Source organism: Melanerpes formicivorus, unplaced genomic scaffold, assembly GCF_026170545.1.
Source record: "Melanerpes formicivorus ecotype bairdi unplaced genomic scaffold, bMelFor1.0.p_v2 SCAF_129, whole genome shotgun sequence".
Classification (NCBI taxonomy): Eukaryota; Metazoa; Chordata; class Aves; order Piciformes; family Picidae; genus Melanerpes; species Melanerpes formicivorus.
Genome location: NW_027142481.1, coordinates 192691 through 209276, shown reverse-complemented (window position 1 = coordinate 209276; position 16586 = coordinate 192691). Strand labels below are relative to the sequence as shown.

General features: G+C 54.9%; 1 protein-coding gene across 1 annotated transcript in view; it reads left to right on the top strand.

The window, feature by feature from the left end:
• Positions 1–12978, top strand: part of PTPN13 (protein tyrosine phosphatase non-receptor type 13) — a 157412-nt gene extending 144434 nt beyond the window's left edge. Inside the window, 7 exon segments of the mRNA XM_068168025.1 lie at positions 1664–1776; positions 3112–3260; positions 4681–4771; positions 7066–7403; positions 10131–10346; positions 11302–11364; positions 12517–12978. Of these exon segments, the coding sequence (XP_068024126.1) occupies positions 1664–1776; positions 3112–3260; positions 4681–4771; positions 7066–7403; positions 10131–10346; positions 11302–11364; positions 12517–12669 (1123 nt within the window). The 3' untranslated portion in view covers positions 12670–12978.
• Positions 12979–16586: the final 3608 nt, after the last annotated feature.

Genomic DNA, 16586 nt, shown 5'->3' with positions numbered 1-16586 from the left:
TGGGAAAGAAATTGTTGAGAGTGAGGCTGGGGAGACTCTGGCACAGGTTGCCCAGGGAGGCTGTGGCTGCCTCCTGCCTGGAGGTGTCCAAGGCCAGGCTGGATGAGGCCCTGAGCAAGCTGAGGCTGGTGGGAGCTGCTGGAGAGGCTCCAGGGGAGGCCATGAAGATGCTCAGAGGCTGCAGAACCTCCCCTGTGGGGCCAGGCTGGGAGAGCTGGGGCTGTTCAGCCTGGAGAGGAGAAGGCTGCAGGCAGACCTTGGATGTGTTCCTGTGTGAGTTTCTCCTGTGAGAAATCTCCTTGCTGGGAGGCTCCCAGAGGCCTGGAGCAGGCTGCCCAGAGAGGCTGTGGAGCCTCCTGCTCTGCAGAGCTTCCAAATCTGCCTGGATGTGTTCCTGGGTGCCCTGCCTGGGTGCTCCTGCTCTGGCAGGGGGGTTGGACTGGATGAGCTCCAGAGGTCCCTTCCAATCCCTCCCATGCTGTGGCTCTGGAGAGTTTTGGGTTGAGACTTGGCCAAATCAGCCACATGGAGACCTCAAACTGGTGAATGTCTTTGTCACCATCTCCAGCAGAGCCAGGAGACTGTCAGCTGGGAACAGATCTTGTGGTGTCCAGGAGGTGAGAGGTGAAGGGTCCAGACTGGATGCTGCTTGGGCTGCTTAGCCCTTGAAAATTAGAATCACAGCCTCAGCCAGGCTGGAAGAGACCTCAGAGCTCAGCCAGTCCAACCTGGGACCTAACCCCCAACCCCTCCTGACAGCCAAGCCATGGCTCCAAGTGCCACAGTCCAGCCTTGCCTGAACCCCTCCAGGGATGGGGACTCCACCACCTCCCTGGGCAGCTCATCCCAGTGGCCAATTCCTCTGGCTGGGAAGAACTTTCTCCTCCCCTCCAGCCTGAGCTTCCCCTGGCACAGCTTGAGACTGTGTCCTCTTGTTCTGGTGCTGGGGGCCTGGGAGAAGAGACCAACCCCCAGCTGGCTACAACCTCTCTGGGCAGCCTGCTGCAGGCTCCAGCAGCCTCACAGCAAGGAGGTTTCTCCTCCTGTTGAGGTGGAACCTCCTGGGCTGCAGTCTGTGTCCCCTGTCCCTGGGTATCACTCCCAAGAGTGGCCTTGGGCAGCCTGCTCCCCTGGGAGGTGTCTCTGCCCATGGTCACCCAGGAGCACATCCAGGCAGGTTTGGAAGCTCTGCAGAGCAGGAGGCTCCAGCACCTCCCTGGGCAGCCTGCTCCAGGCTCCAGCAGCCTCACAGCAAGGAGATTTCTCCTCCTGGGCTGCAGTCTGTGTCCCCTGCCCCTTGTGCTGTCCCTGGGTATCACTCCCAAGAGTGATGGATGAGGCCTTGGGCAGCCTGCTCCCCTGGGAGGTGTCCCTGACCTAAGGAAGGTCACCCAGGAGCACATCCAGGCAGGTTTGGAAGCTCTGCAGAGCAGGAGGCTCCAGCACCTCCCTGGGCAGCCTGCTCCAGTGCCACCATTGCCTTTTGAGATCCCCACTGGGGATTTAAAGGGAGGGGGAAAAGAAACTCGGTGGCTTGGGGGTGGGAGGTTGAACTCCCTGGTGTGGAGCTGGGCCAGAAATCCTTGTGGCTGCAGAGGGTTTGCTGGCAGGTGTGTGATGTCTGAGCTGTCCTTTCACCCTTCCACAGCATCTCCTCTTCCAGGTCTCCTCCTCCAGCACCTCCCTTGAGCCAAGCAGATGAAGATGAAGATGAAGTCACCTGGGGGAGCGAGGAGCTGCCCATCGAGTCAGCCAGCCTGGAGCCTCCCAGTACAGGCAAGGAGTGGGCCAGAGCCAGCAGTGGCAGGCTGCATGACCTCACAGCAGTGGCACAGAGTGCCAGAGGGCTCTCTGCCCAGGTCCTGGATGTGTTTTGAGGGGCTCATGAGAGGTGAAATGGGAGAGGGAGCAGCTGGAAAGGCTCTTCAGAGCTGGGGGCCAGAAGTGTGTGGGGGTGAAGAGGAGCACAGAAGGGCAACACTGCAGCTGGAGCTGGAGCAGGGATGAGGCCAGCTGAGGCTTCCTGCCACAGGACATGTCTGGCCCAGCTGCAACAGCAAAGGGTGAGGACTTCAAGCTGGACTGAGATTAGGGACCTTGCCAGGCTGGGGAGATGGGCAGAGGCCAAGGGCAGGAGATTGAACACATCCAAGTGCCAGGGGCTGCACTTTGGCCACAGCAACCCCAGGCAGTGCCACAGGCTGGGGGCAGAGTGGCTGAGAGCAGCCAGGCAGAGAGGGAGCTGGGGGTGCTGGGGGAGAGCAGCTGAAGAGGAGGCAGCAGTGCGCCCAGGGGGCCAAGAAGGCCAAGGGCATCCTGGCCTGGGTCAGGCAGAGTGTGGCCAGCAGGAGCAGGGAAGTCCTTGTGCCCTGTGCTCAGCACTGCTGAGGCCACAGCTTGAGTCCTGTGTCCAGTTCTGGGCTGCTGAGGTTAGGAAAGAGGTTGAGCTGCTGGAAGGTGTCCAGAGAAGGGCAACAAGGCTGGGGAGGGGTCTGGGGCACAGCCCTGTGAGGAGAGGCTGAGGGAGCTGGGGTTGCTTAGCCTGCAGAAGAGGAGGCTCAGGGGAGACCTTCTTGCTCTCTCCAACTCCCTGCAGGGAGGTTGGAGCCAGCTGGGGGTTGGGCTCTTCTCCCAGGACCCCAGCAGCAGAACAAGAGGACACAGTCTCAAGCTGTGCCAGGGGAGGTTGAGGCTGGAGGGGAGGAGAAAGTTCTTCCCAGCAAGAGAGATTGGCCACTGGGATGAGCTGCCCAGGGGGGTGGTGGAGTCCCCATCCCTGGAGGTGTTTAGGCAGAGCCTGGCTGAGGCCCTTGGTGCCATGGCTGAGTTGCTCAGGTGGTGCTGGGGGAGAGGTTGGACTTGGTGATCTCCAAGGTCTTGTCCAGCCTGGTTGGTTCTGTGACTCTCTGAGATCTGTGGGCTCTGGCTGGTGGATGGAGTGGGGGTGGGGAGCAAGCAGGTGGCAGAGCAGTGAGCAGCCAGCAGCAAAGGCAGCAGCAGCTCCCTGCTGGCTCCCTGCTGGCTCCCTGCTGGCTCCCTGCTGGCTCCCTGCTGGCTCCCTGCTGGCACTGGCTGAGCCCTTTCCTTGAGCACCTCCTGTTCTCCTGCCAGGTTGCCCTTCAGTGCCAAGTGAAGAGCTCTCTGCCCTCCCTACTGTGAACGTGCTGCCTGGGGGCAAGTACTGCGGGGCCCAGCTGAAGTCGGTGATCAGGATGCTGCGGGGATTGCTGGAGCAGGGAGTCCCTTCCAAGGAGATCGAAGTGAGTCACCCTTTAGCCCTCCTGCTGAGCCTGCAGTGAGTCACTCCTGGGCCTTTCAGTCCTTGCTGTCTGCTCTGAAAGAGTCAGGAGTGGGATGGCTGTGCCTTGAGTCAACAGCACAGCCCTTTGGTGTGCAGCTCTGAGGTGGGTGAAGAGCCTTCTCTCACCACAGGCTTCCCTCCCCTGCCAAGCAGCAGCTGCTGAGAGGTCAGGTTGGTTGGAACTGGGGGTTAAGCTCTGAAGCATCTCTGCAGCGTTCTTGCTTCTCCTGGATGGCCAAAGCAGTGTGAGGGTTGCCAGGCTCACAGGGGCTCAAGCTGCAGAGCATCTGAAGGAGCTCCCCAAAGCCCTCAGGCAGCTGTGTTACACCAGCTCTGCTCTGGGGGAAGGGAGGAAGGCTGTCCTGGGCAGGCACTGAGCATCCCCTTAGCTGTGGGGGGTTGGATTCCTCCCTGGGACTGAGGGATGTTGCATAGCCCCACTGGGAGCTGGTAAATGGCTTGGGCCTGCTCAGGGCCTGCTTCCACAGCTCCAGGGGGCTGGAGCTGCTCTGCCATGAGGGCAGGCTGAGAGAGTTGAGGTTGTGCAGGCTGGAGCCTCCTCTTCTCCAGGCTAAGCAACCCCAGCTCCCTCAGCCTCTCCTCACAGGGCTGTGCCCCAGACCCCTGCCCCAGCCTTGTGCCCCAGACCCCTCCCCAGCCCTGTGCCCCTCTCTGGACACATTCAAGTCACTCAGGTCCTATTGCTTTAACATGCTGGAAGGTGTCCAGAGCAGGGCAAGAGAAGTGTGGCCAGCAGGGCCAGGGAGGGGATTCTGCCCCTCTGCTCCACTCTGCTGAGCCCACAGCTGCAGCTCTGGGGCCATCTCTGGAGCCTCTGTGCCAGGAAGGCTGTGGAGGGGCTGGAAGGTGTCCAGAGCAGGGCCAGGAGGAGGAGCAGAGGGCTGGAGCTGCTCTGCTGTGAGCACAGCCTGAGAGAGTTGGGCTTGTGCAGGCTGGAGAGGAGAAGGCTCCCAGGAGACCTTCTGGTGGCCTTGCAGGAGCTGCAGGGGGCTGCAAGCAAGCTGGGGAGGGACTTTGGAGGGGGTGAGGGAGGGCTAGGAGTGGGGGGGCTGGAGCAGAAGTAGAAGTGGGGAGCTGGAGCTTGGCTGTGAGGAAGAAGTTGTTGGGCAGGAGGGTGGTGAGAGCCTGGCCCAGGCTGCCCAGGGAGGTGGTGGAAGCCTCCTGGCTGGAGGTGTTTGCAGCCAGGCTGGAGGTGGCTGTGAGCAAGCTGCTGTGGTGTGAGGTGTCCCTGCCCATGGCAGGGGGTTGGGGCTGGCTGAGCCTGGAGCTCCCTTCCAGCCCTGGCAGTGATTCTGTGAGCTCTTAGCACTTGCCAGCCCTCAGCTCTTTCTAATGCACCTTGACCTCCTTCCTTGCAGAACCTGCAGGAGTTGAAGCCTCTGGATCAGTGCTTGGTTGGCCAAGCCAAGGAGAACAGGAGAAAGAACAGATACAAAAACATTCTTCCTTGTAAGTCCCAAGCAGCCCACAGCTCCCTGCTGACACTGGGCCAGAGGGATGGGGGCAGGAGTGGGGTGCTTTGATCCCCAGTCCCAGTCCTGCTGCTCAGGAGGGCAGAGAGGGACATCTGCCACTCCTGCCCACTCAGTGCACACATTTCTGAAGCAGTGGGAGGTGGGTGAGCAGCTGGCTGCTGCAGAGCACAGGGAGGGAGGCTCACAGGACAGTCAGGCTGCCCCTGTGTGAAGGTGGCAGAGCCCTGGAGCAGGCTGCCCGGGGGGGTTGTGCAGTCTCCTTCTCTGGAGGCTTCCCAAACCCACCTGGATTCACCCCTGGGTGCCCTGCCCTGGGTGCCCCTGCTCTGGCAGGGGGGGCTGGACTTGCTCACCTCTAGAGGTCCCTTCCAACCCCTAATGCTCTGTGATTCTGTGTCCTAAACTGGAGGCAGACAAGGCTTGTCCTCTCTGGCCCCTGTCAAGCTGGGCACCCACTCTGCTGGCAGCAGAGCTCCTGCAGCACTGCTCTGTGTGTTGGGGGAGGGAGAGGGCTGGAGGAGAAGAGAAAACTGGCAAGGCTTAGTCCTGGGTGGGTGGGAAGCAGCCAGCCTGAGCTTCAGAGCAGCTGCAGTTCAAACCTCTGCCCTGAGGCACCACATCTGCAGCTCCTTGAACACCTCCAGGGCTGGGGACTCCACCTCCAAAGCATGGACCCTGCCTGCTTCTCGAGGTCTCTGCCCCAGCCAGCTGCTGCCTCAGCCACAAGGAAGCACTGGGAGCTGGCCTGAGGCAGCTACTGCAGGTGTCTGGGGGGGTAGGGCTGAGGGAGCTGGGGTTGGTTAGTCTGGAGAAGGCCTCCTGAGGGGAGACCTCCCTGTTCTCTGCAGCTCCCTGAGAGGAGGCTGCAGTGAGGCTGATGTTGGCCTCCTCTGAGTAACACTGAGGAGCTGGAGCAGGGCCAGGGAAGGGCAAGAAAGGTGGGGAAGGGTGTGGAGAAGAGGGCTGGGGAGGAGCAGCTGAGGGAGCTGGGGGTGGGGAGTGTGGAGCAGAGGAGGCTGAGGGAGACCTCCTTGCTCTCTGCAGCTCCCTGAGAGGAGGCTGCAGCCAGGGGGGGTTGGGCTCTGCTCCCCACTCTCAGGTGGTAGAATGAGAGGCAGTGGCCTGAAATTGTGCCAGGGGAGGCTTAGGTTGGAGAGGAGGAAGAATTTCTTTGCTGCCAGAGTGGTCAGGGCTTGGCAGAGGCTGCCCAGGGAGGTGGTGGAGTCCCCATGGCTGGAGGTGTTGCAGCAAGCTGTGGCCATGGCCCTTGGGGCCAGGGTTTGGTGGCCACGGTGGGGTTGGGTTGAGGCTTGGACTGGGTGAGCCTGGAGGCCTTTCCCAGCCCAAACACTTCCAGGAGCAGAGGAGGCTGAGGGAGACCTCCTTGCTCTCTGCAGCTCCCTGAGAGGAGGCTGCAGCCAGGGGGGGTTGGGCTCTGCTCCCCAGGCTCAGGTGATAGAAGCAGAGGCAGTGGCCTGAAACTGTGCCAGGGGAGGCTTAGGTTGGAGAGGGGGGAAAGTTTCTTCCACTCCTCAAGTACAAGGAGGACAGTGAGGTCCTGGAGCATGTCCAGAGGGGAGCAACCAGGCTGGTGAGAGGTTTGGAGGAGCAGCTGAGGGAGCTGGGGGTGGGGAGTGTGGAGCAGAGGAGGCTGAGGGAGACCTCCTTGCTCTCTGCAGCTCCCTGAGAGGAGGCTGCAGCCAGGGGGGGTTGGGCTCTTTCCTTCCACTCATCAAGTACAAGGAGGACAGTGAGGTCCTGGGGGGAGCAACCAGGCTGGTGAGGGGTTTGGAGGGCATCATATGAGGAGCAGCTTTGGGAGCTGGGGTTGTGTAGCCTGGAGCAGAGGAGGCTGAGGGAGACCTCATTGCTCTCAGAGCTTGCTGAGAGGAGGCTGCAGTGAGGTGAGGGTTGGGCTCTGCTGCCAAGTAACTAACATGGGAAGGGGAGGCAATGGCCTGAAATTGTGCCAGGGGAGGCTTAGGCTGGAGAGGAGGAAAGATTTCTGTGCTGCCAGAGTGGTCAGGGGCTGGCAGAGGCTGCCCAAGGGGGGTGGTGGAGCCCCCATGGCTGGAGGGGTTGCAGCAGCTGTGGATGTGGTGCTTCAGGACGCGCTCGGGGGAGGGCACCCGGCCGCTGGGTGGTGGTTGGGCCTGGCCATCTCACAGCTCTTTCCCAAGCTCTGTGTGGGTGTGGAAGGCTCAGCCTCTGTGTCCTGGGAGGTGCCCAGCTAACCCTGTGGCGTTTCTGTCCCTGTGTGAACGGCAGATGACGGCACCAGGGTGCCCCTGGGGCGGGAGGGAGGCTACATCAACGCCAGCTTCATCCGCATGCCCGTGGGGGCCGAAGAGTTTGTGTACATCGCCTGCCAGGGGCCCCTGCCCACCACGGTGGCAGACTTCTGGCAGATGGTGTGGGAGCAGGAGTGCAGTGTGATTGCCATGATGACTCAGGAGGTGGAAGGAGAGAAGATCAAGTGCCAGCGGTACTGGCCGGACGCGCTCCACAGCAGCACCCTCGTCGGCCAGCGCCTGCGGCTGGCCCTCGTCAGGCTGCAGCAGCGCCAGGGCTTCATCCTCAGGGTGCTGCAGCTGGAGGAGATCCAGGTGGGTGCAGCTCGCCCTGCCTGCTGGGTCCTTTAGTGGGTCAGATGGTGCTGGGTGATAGGCTGGACTTGGTGATCTCCAAGGTCTTTTCCAACCTGGTTAATTCTAGTCCATTCCATTCCACGCCATTCCTATTCCACTCCATTCCTATTCCACTGCATTCCTATCCCATTCCATTCCTATTCTATTCCACTCCTATCCCATTCTATTCTATTCCACTCCACTCCTATTCCATTCCATTTCTATTCTATTCTGTTCCATTCCATTCCACTCCCATCCCATTCTATTCTATCCCATTCCACTCCCATTCCATTTCTGTTCTATTCTGTTCTGTTCTATCCCATTCCCATTCCATTGCATTCCACTCCTATTCCATTCCATTTCTATTCTATTCTGTTCTATCCCATTCCACTCCATTTCTATTCCACTCCTATTCCATTCCACTCCTATTCCATTCCACTCCTATTCCATTCCATTCCACTCCTATTCCACTCCTATTCCATTCCTATTCCATTCCACTCCTATTCCATTCCACTCCTATTCCGTTCCACTCCTATTCTATTCCTATTCCATTCCACTCCTATTCCATTCCATTCCACTCCTATTCTATTCCTATTCCATTCCACTCCTATTCCATTCCATTCCACTCCTATTCCATTCCTATTCCATTCCTATTCCATTCCACTCCTATTCCATTCCACTCCTATTCCGTTCCACTCCTATTCTATTCCTATTCCATTCCACTCCTATTCCATTCCATTCCACTCCTATTCTATTCCTATTCCATTCCACTCCTATTCCATTCCTATTCCATTCCATTTCACTCCTATTCCATTCCATTCCTATTCCATTCTATTGCATTCCATTCCATTCCTATTCCATTCCACTCCTATGCCATTCCATTCCACTCCTATTCCATTCCTATTCCATTCCATTCTACTCCTATTCCATTTCACTCCTATTCCATTCCATTCCATTCCACCTGCAGCCAGAGCAGGGAGAGCAGCAGCACAGGGAGGGGATTCTGCCCCTCTGCTCTGCTCTGCTCAGCCCCCACCTGCAGCACTGCCTCCAGCTCTGGGGCCCCCAGCACAAGAAGGACCTGGAGCTGCTGGAGAGGGTCTAAAAGAGGCCATGAAGATGATCAGAGGCTGGAGACCCTCCCCTGTGTGGCCAGGCTGGGAGAGTTGGGGCTGTTCAGCCTGGAGAAGAGAAGGCTCCAGGGAGACCTCAGAGCAGCCTTCCAGTACCTGAAGGGCTCCAGGAGAGCTGGGGAGGGACTCTGGCCAAGGGCTGGGAGTGCCAGGCTGAGGAACAATGGCTTGGAGCTGGGAGAGGAGAGACTGAGAGTGGAGAGGAGGAAGAGATCCTTGAGAGTGAGGCTGGGGAGACTCTGGCACAGGCTGCCCAGGGAGGCTGTGGCTGCCTCCTGCCTGGAGGTGTCCAAGGCCAGGCTGGATGAGGCCCTGAGCAAGCTGGGGCTGGTGGGAGGTGTCCAGGAGGGTTGAAGCTGGCTGATCTTCAAGGTCCCTTCCAACCTAAACCATCCTCTGAGTCTGTTCTTATCCTCCCACTTGTTGGCTTCCCTGCTCTCAGCTGCAGTATCTGCAGCAGGAGGGAACTGGAGCTTCTCTTCCTTGCCCAGGGGTCATTGCTGGGCAGCTCTTCCTCCCTGCAGCTGCTCTGTGAGTAGTGTAGAGGGTGGCAGTGGGGCCAGGAGGTGAACTCATTCTGCTGATGAGACTCAGAATCTTGGCTCCCTCCATCCTTTGGCCCCACAACCCATGCAGAGGGGGATGAAATTCCTGGATAATCAAGCCTGGCTGCTTCATTGCTCTGTGTGATCAGCCCAGCTGGCACAGTAACCCTGCTGCCAGCCCCTTGCTTCCCTGGCTCTGTTCAGTTTAGGTCAGTGGTCCTGGCTGAGGTACACCTGGGCACATCCCTAGCTTCTGAGAGGGCTTCCTGTGGGAGCTTACAGGAAGAGGGGCTGGAAAGTGCCCAGCAGAGCAAGGCCTGGGGGTGCTGGGTGGCAGCAGCTGGAGAGGAGGCAGGGGGTGGGCAGGGGGGCAAGAAGGGCAGCAGCAGCCTGGGCTGGAGCAGCAATGGTTGGGCAGCAGGAGCAGGGCAGGGATTGTGCCCCTGGGCTCAGCACTGGGGAGGCCACAGCTTGAGGGCTGGCTTGAGCTTTGGGCTCCTGGCTGCAAGAAGGAGCTGGAGGAGCTGGAGCAGGGCCAGGGAAGGGCAAGAAAGGTGGGGAAGGGTGTGGAGAAGAGGGCTGGGGAGGAGCAGCTGAGGGAGCTGGGGATGGGGAGTGTGGAGCAGAGGAGGCTGAGGGAGACCTCCTTGCTCTCTGCAGCTCCCTGAGAGGAGGCTGCAGCCAGGGGGGGTTGGGCTCTGCTCCCTAGGAACAAGGGCCAGGAGGAGAGGCAATGGCCTCAGGCTGCCCCAGGGGAGGCTTAGCTTGGAGAGGAGAAGAAACTTCTTGGCTGCAAGGGCTCTGCAAGCCTGGCCCAGGCTGCCCAGGGAGGGGGTTGGATGCTCATCCCTGGAGGGGTTCCAGAGAGGCAGAGCTGTGGTGCTGAGGCCATGGCTCAGCCCCAGCCTGGGCAGGGTCACAGCAGGGTTGGAGTGGATGCTCTCCAAGGGCTTTTCCCACCCGGAGCATCCTCCCTGCTGCCCTACCGCTGCGCCCACGCCTGACTCCCTGTGCTTGTGCCACCTCAGACAGGGGAAGTGAGGCACATCTCCCACCTCAACTTCACTGCCTGGCCTGACCACGACACCCCCTCCCAGCCAGAGGAGCTGCTCACCTTCATCTCCTACATGAGACAGCTCCACAGGTCGGGGCCCATCGTCACCCACTGCAGCGCCGGCATCGGCCGCTCCGGGACCCTCATCTGCATCGACGTCGTCCTGGGCCTGATCAGCAGGGACCTGGAGGTGAGCACCCAGCAGGGGAGGCTGGGCTGGGCTGGGCTGGGCTGAGCTGAGCTGGGTCTGACTGGCAGGAAATGTCCCCCCCTGGGATCTCTTTGGTTGTTCTCAGCCCTGGGTGCACAGTGGGATGGGAGCAGCCCTGCAGGAAAGAGGCTTGGGGGGTGCTGGGTGCTGAGCAGTGCCTCCTGCAGCCCTCAGGCAGCTGTGTGCTGGGCTGCAGCCAGAGCAGGGTGGGCAGCAGGGCAGCAGAGGGGATTCTGCCCCTAGGCTCTGCTCTGCTCAGCCCTCAGCTCCAATCCTGCCTCCAGCTCTGGGGTCCCCAGCAGCAGAAGGACTCAGAGCTGCTGGAGAGGGTCCAGAGAAGGCCACAAAGATGCTGCCAGGGCTGGAGCAGCTCTGCTGTGAGCACAGGCTGAGGGAGCTGGGGCTGTGCAGCTTGCAGAGGAGAAGGCTCCAGGGGGACCTCAGAGCTGCTGCCAGGAGCTGAAGGGATCCTGCAGGAAGGCTACAGAGGAACTGCTCCTGAGGGGGTCTGAGCCAGGCAAAGGGGGAAGGGTTTGGAGCTGAGGCAGAGCAGGGTTAGGAAGTTCTTCAGTATGAGAGTGGGGAAGACACTGGCACAGGTTGCCCAGGGAGGCTGTGGCTGCCTCCTGCCTGGACATGCTCAAGGCCAGGCTGGATGAGGCCCTGAGCAAGCTGGGGCTGGTGGGAGGTGTCCCTGCCCATGGCAGGGGGTTGGAACTGGCTGATGTTTAAGGTCCCTTCCACCCCAACCCCTTCTGTGTCACTCTGTGTCTGTATTGCTCAGTCTGCCAGGCCTGCCCAGGCTGTGCTGAGCTCTCTCTTGTTTCCCTAAGTGTCCCATGTGGCTGGTTGGGTCCCTTGGGCTGCTGCTGGAGGGGAGGCCTCCTGCACTGCAGGTTTGTCTCTCCTCTGACTGTCTTCTTTCCTCTGGCAGTTCGACATCTCGGACCTGGTGCGGACCATGCGGCTGCAGCGGCACGGGATGGTGCAGACAGAGGTGAGTCTGGCAGCCCAGGGAAGGGCTCTGCACCTCCACCTCCCCAGCTGCCAGGAGCCTGCTGAGCTGCACACCACTACCACCACCACCAGCAGCCTCTCTGTGCCCCTCTTATGCCGCAGCTGAGTGCCAGGGGCTGCACATTGGCCACAGCGACCCCAGGCAGTGCCACAGGCTGGGGGCAGAGTGGCTGAGAGCAGCCAGGCAGAGAGGGACCTGGGGGTGCTGGGGGAGAGCAGCTGAACAGGAGGCAGCAGTGTGCCCAGGGGGCCAAGAAGGCCAAGGGCATCCTGGCCTGGGTCAGGCAGAGTGTGGCCAGCAGGAGCAGGGAAGTCCTTGTGCCCTGTGCTCAGCACTGCTGAGGCCACTGCTTGAGTCCTGTGTCCAGCTCTGGGCTCCTGAGGTTAGGAAAGAGGTTGAGCTGCTGGAAGGTGTCCAGAGAAGGGCAAGAAAGCTGGGGAGGGGTCTGGGGCACAAGGCTGGGGAGGGGTCTGGGGCACAGCCCTGTGAGGAGAGGCTGAGGGAGCTGGGGCTGCTTAGCCTGGAGCAGAGGAGGCTCAGGGGAGACCTTCTTGCTCTCTCCAACTCCCTGCAGGGAGGTTGTAGCCAGCTGGGGGTTGGTCTCTTCTCCCTGGCCCCAGTACCAGAACAAGAGGACACAGTCTCAAGCTGTGCCAGGGGAGGTTGAGGCTGGATGTTAGGAAGGAGTTCTTCACAGAGAGAGTGACTGGCCATTGGAATGTGCTGCCCAGGGAGGTGGTGGAATCCCCATCCCTGGAGGTGTTCAGGAGGAGACTTGATGGGGTGCTTGGTGCCATGGTTGAGTTGATTAGGTGGTGTTGGATGATAGCTTGGACTTGATGATCTTGAAGGTCTCTTCCATCCTGCTCTATTCTATTCTATTCTATTCTATTCTATTCTATTCTATTCTATTCTATTCTATTCTATTCTATTCTATTCTATTCTATTCTACTCCACTCCATTCCACTCCACTCTATTCCACTCCACTCCATTCTGTTCTATTCCACTCTATTCCATCCCATCCCATCCCATCCCATCCCATCCCATCCCATCCCATCCCATCCCATCCCATCCCATGGAGGCAGCAGCCCAGGGGCTCTGACCTGTCTGCTGCTCTCCCTCCCCATGCAGGATCAGTACATTTTCTGCTACCAAGTTGTCCTCTACGTCCTCAATCGGCTCCAGCAGGAGGAGCAGCAGAAGGTCCTCAGTCGGCTCCAGCAGGAGGAGCAGCAGAAGGTCCTCAGTCGGCTCCAGCAGGAGGAGCAGCAGAAGGCCACGTAGGAGTGCTTGGAAAACCAGGCAGCAAGGACCCCCTCCCCCCACAGCCTCCCATGAGTTTCCTTTCCTCCCCCACCCTTCCCCAGCCCCTTCCTCCTGCTGTCTGCTCTCCAAAGCCTCTCCACCACCCCAAGCAAGGTACAGAGTCCAAAGGGGAAAGGGAGACCTTGCCCCAGCGCCACCACCACCACCATCATCTGCAGCCCCATGGGCACAGCTGAGGGCTTTGGGTTTGTGTTTGGTTGTTTGTTTTGTTTTTTTAATGTACAACAAGTAAATAATATTTAATAAAGCTGCACAGTCTGGGGGGGGGCTCTGGGTTTCTGGCAGCTTCCTCCCTGTTGGGAGCAAACCACCACAACAAAAAGACATGAGATGAAAAGTGAAAATGAAGTGAAGTGAAGGGAAAAAAAAAAATCAAAGGAAAAATGAAAATGAAATGAAGTAGAGAAAAAAAATCAAAGAAAAAATGAAAATGAAATGAAGTAAAGAAAAAATCAAAGAAAAAATGAAAATAAAATGAAGTAAAGAAAAAAATCAAAGAAAAAATGAACATAAAATACAGTAAGGAAAAAATAAATGAAAAATGAAAATAAAATGAAGTAAATAAAAAAATCAAAGGAAAAATTAAAATAAAATTAAGTAAAGAAAAAAAAATGAAGATAAAATGAAGTAAAGAAAAAAATCAAATAAAAAATGAAAATAAAATGAAGTAAATTAAAAAAATCAAAGAAAAAATGAAAATAAAATGAAGTAAGGAAAACATCAAAGAAAAAATGAAAATAAAATGAAGTAAATTAAAAAATCAAAGAAAAAATGAAATGGAGTAAGGAAAACATCAAAGAAAATATGAAAATAAAATGAAGTAAAAAAAACAAAGAAAAAATGAAAATAAAATTAAGTAAGGAAAAAGTCAAATAAAACATGAAAATAAAATTAAGTAAAGAAAAAAATTAAATAAAAAATGAAAATGAAGTAAGGAAAAAATCAAAGAAAAAATGAAAATAAAGTTAAGTGAGAAAAAAATCAAAGAAAAAATGAAAATAAAATGAAGTAAAGAAAAAAATCAAAGAAAAAATGAAGTAAAGACAAAAATAAAATAAAAAAATGAATATAAAATGAAGTAAAGAAAAAATCAAAGAAAAAAGGAAAATAAAATGAAGTAAAGAAAAAATCAAAGAAAAAAGGAAAATAAAATGAAGTAAAGAAAAAATCAAAGGAAAAAGGAAAATAAAATGAAGTAAGAAAAAAAAATCAAAGAAAACATGAATATAAAAAATGAAAAGTAAGTAAAAAAACCAAACCAAAACCAAAGAAAAATGAAAAAGATTTTAACTAAAAAAAAAAAAGGGAAAAATCAAAACTGTTTTAACTCAAAAAAAGTCAAAAATCAAAATGTTTTCATTCAAAAAAGTTAAAAATCCAAACGATTTAACTCCAACAAAGGTAAAATAAAAAAATATTATAACTCTAAAAATCAAAATATTTTCACTCAAAACAGAAAATAATCAAAACATTTTCAGTCAAAAAAGTTAAAAAATCCAAAGTGTTGTCACTCAAAAAGGTGCAAAATCGAAATATTTTCACTCAAAACAGAAAATAATCAAAATATTTTAAGTCAATAAAGTTAAAAATCCAAAATATTGTAACTCAAAAAGGTGAAAAGTCAAAATATTTTCACTCAAAAACTTCAAAATCTGAACTATTTTACCTCCAAAAAGTGGAAAAGCAAAACCAATTTCACTCAAGAAAGTAAAACTCAAAACATTTGAACTCAAAAAAAAGGAAAACAAAATCGTGTCGTAGGGTTGGAAGGGTAAGGCCAAGACGCCTCCTCCCTTCCCCCTTGTAAATTAAAGGGAAAGAAAATTGAAGGGAAAGGAAAAAAAACCTCACAGCTGAATTAGCAAAGCAGTGGAGCTGCAATGTAGGATATGCAGGTTGAATATATACAAATTTACAATATATACAAAGATATACAATAGAGTAGCACAGAAATGAGAGTTCCCCCCTCTGCTGAGGGGGTTCCCCACCTCCGCTCTCCCCTCTTTCCCCCTTTCCCCAGAGTGGGATAGAAAGAGAAAGAAAAGAGTGGAAAAAAAAAGTTAGAAGCAGTTTGTGTTGATTGGAAGGGAGTTAATACAGGCCTTATCAGTTTCAAGGCCGAAGCCTTGGCCGAAAGCCCAGGAGCTGCAAGCTGCTGCCCGAAGGAGGAGCGGAAGCAAGACTGAAGATAAAAGTGCCGGAGTGCCCAGGATACCTTCCTGCACTCCCAGTTCAGAAGGTGCTTCCACCCACTCTACCAATGAAATTAGTTTAGATTGTTCTTTTCGTTTACCAACTTCCATCCACCATATTCCCTTTCTTAAGGGGACAGCGTCAACCGGTGACAAATCGAACTAGTGTAACTCAAACGAGTGAAAAATCAAAAGATTTTAGCACACAAAAGTGAAAAATCAGAAGATTGTAACACAAAAAGGTTAAAGATCAAAAGATTTTAGCTCCAAAACAGTGAAAAATCAGAAGATTGTAACACAAAAAGGTTAAAGATCAAAAGATTTTAGCTCCAAAACAGTGAAAAATCAAAAGATTGTAACCCAAAAATTGAAAAATCAAAAGATTGTAGCTCAAAAAAGTTTCATAGTTTCATAGTTTCAGTCAGGGTTGGAAGGGACCACAAGGATCATCTAGTTCCAACCCCCCTGCCATGGGCAGGGACACCCCACACTACATCAGGCTGCCCAGAGCCTCAGCCAGCCTGCTCTTAAACACCCCCAGGGACGGGGCCTCGACCACCTCCCTGCACAACCCATTCCAGGGCTTCACCACTCTCATGGTGAAGAACCTCCTCCTCACATCCAGCCTGAATCTCCCCACCTCCAGCCTCATTCCATTCCCCCTAGTCCTATCACTACCTGAGATCCTGAGAAGTCCTTCCCCAGCCTTCCTGTAGCCCCCTTCAGATACTGGAAGGCGACAATTAGGTCTCCTCGGAGCCTTCTCTTCTCCAGACTGAACAGCCCCAACTCCCTCAGTCTGTCCTCATAGGAGAGGTGCTCCAGCCCTCTGATCATCCTCGTGGCCCTTCTCTGGACACATTCCAGCACCTCCACATCCCTCTTGTCATAGGGGCTCCAGAACTGGACGCAGTACTCCAGGTGGGGTCTCACCAGGGCTGAGTAGAGGGGGAGAATCACCTCCCTCGACCTGCTAGCCACACTTCTCCTGATGCAGCCCAGGATCTGATTGGCTTTGTGGGCTGCAAGTGCACACTGAGAGCTCATGTTGAGCTTTTTGTCCACCAGCACCCCCAAGTCTCTCTCCTCAGGGCTACCCTCCAGCCAGTCACTGCCTAGCCTGTATTTGTGCCTGGGATTGCCTCGACCCAGATGCAGGACCCTGCACTTGCTCTTATTGAACCTCCTGAGGTTGGCTTGTGCCCACCTCTCCAGCCTGTCAAGGTCCCTCTGGATGGCCTCCCTTCCCTCCAGCTGTCTGCTGCACCACACAGCTTGGTGTCATCAGCAACCCTGCTGAGGGTGCACTCAGTGCCACTGTCCATGTCCCCCACAAAGATGTTGAACAAGCCTGGTCCCAGGACTGATCCCTGAGGGACTCTGCTTGTCCCTGGCCTCCACTGGGACATGGAGCCACTGACAGCCACTCTTTGGGTGCAGCCATCAAGCCAGTTCCTTATCCATCTAGTGGTCACCCATCACACCCATGTGTCACCAGCCTGCAGACCAGGATGTGGTGCGGGACAGTGTCGAAGGCTTTGCTCAGGGCCAGGTAAACGACATCAGAGCAAAATTTAACTTCCCAAAAAAATTGAAAAATCAAAATATTTTAACTCCAAAAAAAAAAACAAAAATTAAAAATCAAAACGCTGCAACTCAAAAATGTTAAAAACAAAAAGCATT